Source organism: Tupaia chinensis, unplaced genomic scaffold, assembly GCF_000334495.1.
Source record: "Tupaia chinensis unplaced genomic scaffold, TupChi_1.0 Scaffold000096_1, whole genome shotgun sequence".
In the NCBI taxonomy this organism is placed as follows: domain Eukaryota; kingdom Metazoa; phylum Chordata; class Mammalia; order Scandentia; family Tupaiidae; genus Tupaia; species Tupaia belangeri.
The window spans coordinates 1,573,376-1,579,331 of record NW_006159558.1 but is presented as its reverse complement, the minus strand read 5'-3'; the positions used below and the strand labels follow the sequence as shown (position 1 = coordinate 1,579,331).

The 5,956-nt window shown below is 40.6% G+C and overlaps 1 protein-coding gene across 2 annotated transcripts in view; it reads right to left on the bottom strand.

Moving 5' to 3' along the window:
• The window catches only part of LOC102497482 (catenin delta-2), a 445,613-nt gene that overhangs the window by 404,499 nt on the left and 35,158 nt on the right, over nucleotides 1-5,956 (bottom strand). For both annotated transcript variants that reach the window (XM_014585846.1, XM_014585847.1), the window contains exon 3: nucleotides 210-465. In XM_014585846.1, coding sequence (XP_014441332.1) covers nucleotides 210-465 — 256 coding nt within the window. The remainder of the gene's footprint in view (nucleotides 1-209; nucleotides 466-5,956) is intronic.

Sequence of the window (5,956 nt, the reverse complement as noted above, 5' to 3'; positions counted from 1 at the left end):
GCTGAACCACATAAGATACCAGAGATCCATCATAAATACCCACATTCAAAATCAAACAAGAGCATAACACCCGAGTCGAGCCAGCGCCTCCATGCCCCACTAGTGACACGAATGTGACTTTCTGATACGTGAAGAACCAGAAGGTAACGCAGCTCCATTACAAAGCCTCTTCGGACATCACAGGGGAAAGAGAAAGGTTTTTCACCCACCTGGGGTCCTTCTGGATGCTATCGATGGACGGGGATCTGGCCAGGGTGCCTTCGGGCGGGAGGGCAGGGCCGGACTTGCTGTACGGAGACTCAACGGAGGGACAATACTGCAGCTGTCGGTAGGGGTCCGCGTAGTTGGAGGCCGGGCCGGCGGCGTAGCTGGCCCTCTGGAAGGCAGCGGCGGCGGCGTTCTGGGGGCCATGCTGGCTGCCTGTGCGCTGCAAGGGGACGGAGTCGACACCAGGGGAGGATGGGGCTAGGACAGGAAAGTAGGGACAAAGTAAAAAATTGAGGACCTGCTCACAGAAACGGTTAACCAGGTCTAGGCATGGGGAAAATTACACACATAAAAAATAGGGGTTTGAAAAAATAGAAAAAAATTAATGCGTCATATGTGAAGCAATATATTCCATGTCAGCCTTATAATTAGCATGTTATTCAGAAATAAACCTTGCAGGTGTATGGGTGGGGGTGCACCTGTGGTGCAGGTAGTGCTTACCGACACCCAGGACAAGGTGTGTTCACCCGAAATAAACTCTGTGTGAAAGTAAAACCCAGGAGAACTATAGGGACTGATTTGCAAGGAAGCAAGGACGGTTCACTCTTCATTGCTCAAGCTGAGAAAATTCAAGATGTGCTCAAGTAATGTTACATTCCTTTATCGAAGGTATCAAACAAATGTAGGAATGCTGTTCATTTTCCTGATTAGAGAAAATAAGGGAAAGTGAGAGGAAGCCCATACGTGGGGTGGAGGTGAGACCTCCGTTTCCATAGTTGTACCAGAGTATGCAATGCTGCCTGTTCTAGATTCCGTAAGGTAACTCCCCAAAGAGTTCCCTATGTCTCTTTCCCAAGCAAAGCTGTCATGGGAACAACGAGGCTGGGTGAAGAGCAGATGCGTGGGCAGGAACCAACCTAACTGTGAGGCAGACAAAATAACGAGCTGAACTGCCTTTTCCCAAGTATCTGAGTCTTTGCGACAGGTCTGAACTGTGGTGAGATTTTTACACCAATTATGAACATCAGTTTGACTGTTTCCAGGCTGGATTTAGACTTTTTGTTTCCTTTCTAGATTCTTTTGGGGTTATTTCACATCATTATTTTCATCTGGTTCTCAAAAATACATGGCATCTAGATTGGTTCATATATATGAGGAGGTCTTCAAAAAGGTCATGGCAAACATATATTATGAACAAGTTTGGCATGGTCCAGCCCTCCAGCACAGTGGTTAAGCTCTGTGCAGAGGAAGCTGGATCCCACATGGTCAACTGAGGTTCGAATCCAGGCCCAGGCTTCAACAAACTTGGAACATGTGCACACGCCCAGGATCCTGATGGGAAGGGAAATGGAAGAAAAAGACTGTGGCATAACCAGGCCCTGTTTGGGGCAGAAGGTGCTTTAATTGCATCTTTCTACAGATGTCCTGAAGTCCCCTCAAACAACAAGAATGGCATCTTCCCTATCAACAAAGGTGATTGGCTATGAGGTGCTCCCACACTTGTCAGCCGTAGTCAGTGTCACACAGCATTGTAGATCAGAATAGCCATACGACCCAGTGATGAGAAATGACCGTTTCTACAGTGGCAGCTCTGTATGGAAGCAGGTTTCAATTTGAAGTCACGCTTCCCAGCTACGACTTCCTGGCCTCCCCTAAGTGTGATGACAGAGCTTATTTTAGTCTTTCTCATGTGAGGGGAACCTAAGAAATTATGTCACATTGAGAAAGTAATTGTTAAAACAAGGAAAGGACATTGTGTGGGGATGATAGAAAGCTGTGAAGCAAACTGGAAGAAGCCATACTACGAAATGACTTTTAATGAAGACTTCAGAACTTCTCTTTCCCAAGGAACTTTTTATTGTTCAATAAACAAACACAAATTAGGAAAGTAGATTTTAAAAAATCAAGAATATTTAAGAAAAACATTCTAAATCAAAGTTTAGATATTCACAGAGGGGCAGTATTTTGAAATAATGAAGGCTGCCCTAATATGTTAGGTTTCAAAACCATCAGTTTGGAGTAATACACATTAATTGCATAATCAGAAAATCTGTTTAAGTCTCTATGCAATTTCTTGAGGATTTATATTTCCTCCAAAATATTGCTAACGTGTTTAATTAAAGTTCACATTTTTAAAATTCATAAACAGTGTGCTTTATATAATGGAGAAAGGGGTTTAAATTTTAGGCAAGGCATAACCTTGCTCTTGGAAGAACAAATGCAGAGAGGTAAACAAAATTTCATTTTCTACACGAGTGGTGATAAGCTAGCCAGAAAAATCAAGGGCAAAAGGAGAAAGCTAAGTGTATCTGACATTTTTCATAGAAAAAGCATCTTCTGTTTGTTTAAGGAAGCAGACTATCAACATTTAGTCTTACTAAAAATGATTTTCAGAAAAGAAATGTTTTCCTATCAAAGTACTCATTAATACAGCAAGTACAACGATGAATCGGAAATGAGCATAAAGTGTAAAGATCAGGAAGTAATATTAAGATCTAAAAAGAAGTTTTTTGTTTAAAAAAATAGACTAGGTAAGGGGAATAATCTGGCCACCTATCCTTCATCAAACACACATACAAACTCCCAAAGGACCACAACTTATCAATAAAAGAGATTATAACAAGAGGGGAGGAGCTTAAGAAAAACAAATAGGAGACAAAAAAGAAAAGTGAAGTATGTAAGAGGGATTGGGTCAAAATGTGAAAATAGGTGTGAAATTCAATTAACTATGCAGAAACAAAAAGGCAACAGCTCCATATGTTAGGAGGAAGAAAAGAAGGCAGAAAGTTTATGGATGTGAGTAAGTTCACACTTGTTTTTTCACTTTGGGCTTTTCCTGGTGCTTAGAAAGAATTTGGTGCTCAAAGTTAGAGGCCTGGGTTCCCATCCTGGCCTTTCGATCAATTCTTGCCACTGGACAAAAGAATGACCTCTCCCAGTGTTACTGAAGAGAACAAAATGGCCTGGAGGACAAGGGCTGTAAATGCAGAAAAAACCTTAAATACCCAATATGGGGGAGAAGTTAAATATATGAGCCGTTATTATTGCCACCATTACCAATGTTGAAATCGACTGATTTTATAAAAGGAGACTGGGGTGGGGGGAGCACGTGGGGTGAAGGTTAAGGCTCTGAATCCCACGTGGCTGACCATGGTTTGAGTCCCAGACCTGAAGGCTTGAAAATCACACCAGAAGCATGTGTGCGCCTCCTGAGAGGAGAATAGAGACGGCATTGCAGCATGGCCATCTCCCTGGGGGGTGATTTTTCTTTCCCCTCTCTCTGGCAAGCACATGTGCCCCATGGCCAAAACAAAACTAAAAGGGAAAGGGGACAGCACAGCTGAGCAAAAGCCTTTGCCACTCAGATCTGAACACTAGCTCTCTGGGGTGCCAGGAGCTGCCGTGAGCACTTCATGTGTGTGTGTACTCATTCCCTCCAGCAATCCTGTGACAGGAAACACATCATTCTCACTTTGCGGATGGGAAACTGAGGCACAGAGTGGTTCAGTAACTTGTCAGAGGTCAGCTGATACCTAATAGAAAAACTCAAGCCCTTGCAATCTGTTTGCACTGAGCCAGGTTCAAAATTCCAAAGATGCATATTACTGAGTTACTAATCTAGCAAGAAAACTTAGAAAAGCGATAAGGCTTAAAAGGAAGGAAAATGTCTACTAAAAGTACAGAGAAGTAGGTTTATAATAGGGATTAACAGCTTGAATATTACACTGAAAAAATGATCACCAATCAGTGTGCTAATGCACACTAGTTCAATAAACTGAATTTTCCAAGATAGGTGGAAAAATATACAGAAATAATTTTGCCAATTATCTAACTTTGTTCATCTCTAGGAAAATAAAAAATAAAAACATACACAATTATTTTAATTGTATTTGATAGTATTTTGAGGTGTAGTTTAATTAGTGGTATCACTATATTAAGAAAAAAGAGGTATGACTATGAAATTTAAGGTATGTAAACAGGTTCAGAAAGATGATATTTTAAAAAATTATAATTACATTTGTGTCTTTGGCCTTGATGAAGGGCCCTTCAGAAGAAATTTTCTGAATTCATGGTTTAAACTTCATTTAGGCCATAATACATAAGATAGCTAATGAGAATTTCACAATATAAAATTGAAATTAAAATCAGCACTGCTAAATTAAAATAGAGATTGAGTGATACAATGAAAAGTATGTAAAATACCAACACAAATAAGGAGAAAAACACACTATATTAAAGGACAGATTATAGAAATATACAGAAAAAAATGTGTGAGAATCTATAAGTAGTGTAACAGTGCTATTCATTAAATTTCCTCTCATAGAAAGGTTTTATATAAAAAATGACCCGTGGTCTCATGAGATTATTGTGTACTTCAAATGCATGACAAGTATTAACACCTAAACAGGTAGAAAATTTTGAATAAATGACCTATTATTACATTGCCGTTAACAAGATTGAGCTCAACTGATACTAGAAAAGGAGAGCAAACATGGTTTTGGGGCAAAATGCCATAAAGATTCAGGGTCCGAGCTTCCGCTTTTGCCCTCACTACTCAGACCTTAGAGTAGTTTATACATTAATATGGTTAAGTGAATATTTGTCACACTATTAAACGCACTTCCGGTAGTACATCTTTTCATTTCAGGCCTCTTAACCACTTTCTCTTGTTTGAGTTTCAGAGCTCGGGTGACCGAACAGTCTTCCTTGTATGATTACTCTAACCAACTGAACACATTCGACGGGAGATGCCCCGCTAGCTCTGTAAACACTCCTCTCTGCACGCACCTGCTCTGCAAACAGCCCCTTCTCCCTCAATAAGCTCTTAGAACTCAATGAACTGTACTGCTCGTCTCTTCGGGGAGACTGAACAAGTAGCTCTTCAGCAGCTGCCTTGATACTTCAACAGACACCTATGCTGTGATGAAATTATCTGTTTGTTTTCCACAGAGCCAGACAAATAAAGGCCTGGTTTATAAAGAAAAACTAAGGAGATGTTTGTGGGTTGTATTTGTTTAAAACAGGGGAAGAGGCATCCTTTTTAATAAAATGAAACATTCTGCTTTATGAAAGATGGTTACATGCATTATTTACCGGCAATGGGAGAAAGGAGAATAGAATAAAATAGAAGACTCTGGGCACATGGTGTGAAAGTTAGCGGAGGAATATAAAATAGAGTTCGACAAGAGAGAAAAATAGTTTTGTATTATTTATCTTTGTTTTTATATATATTTGTGTCTACTGATAAGTATGAAAACATAAAACACATTTATATGTGCTATAGGAATAGAAAATAAGCATGTAATTAGGTAAAGAATGTTCTCTTGCAAGCTTAGAAAATAAGGATGGGTTAGGTGACAGTGGGCCAAGATCATGGCCTACACCCTCATTACTTTAGGGATGAGGAATCTGTGGTACCAAATTTGGCATGTTCCCACTTGTTGAGTGCAAGAACTATGTTATGAAGACCTAAACTGTAAACATCTTTCGATTTCTTGTACTCAGCCCAGGGTGATCCACAATAGAAAAATATTCAAGGGTAGGGGCCTGACGGTGGTGCAGAGGTCAAACATGACACTCTGCCCAGCAGGCCCACATGGGAAGGTTGCCAGGTCAAGTCCTGAGGCCATCCTGACTATGCCTGATGTGCTTGTGTTTGTGATCAGGGGCTGTTAAAACTGGGTGAGGATCATGGCATCAAGACCCTTATAGGGGTGCTATATTCATCTCTCTCCCCCTCCACACACTC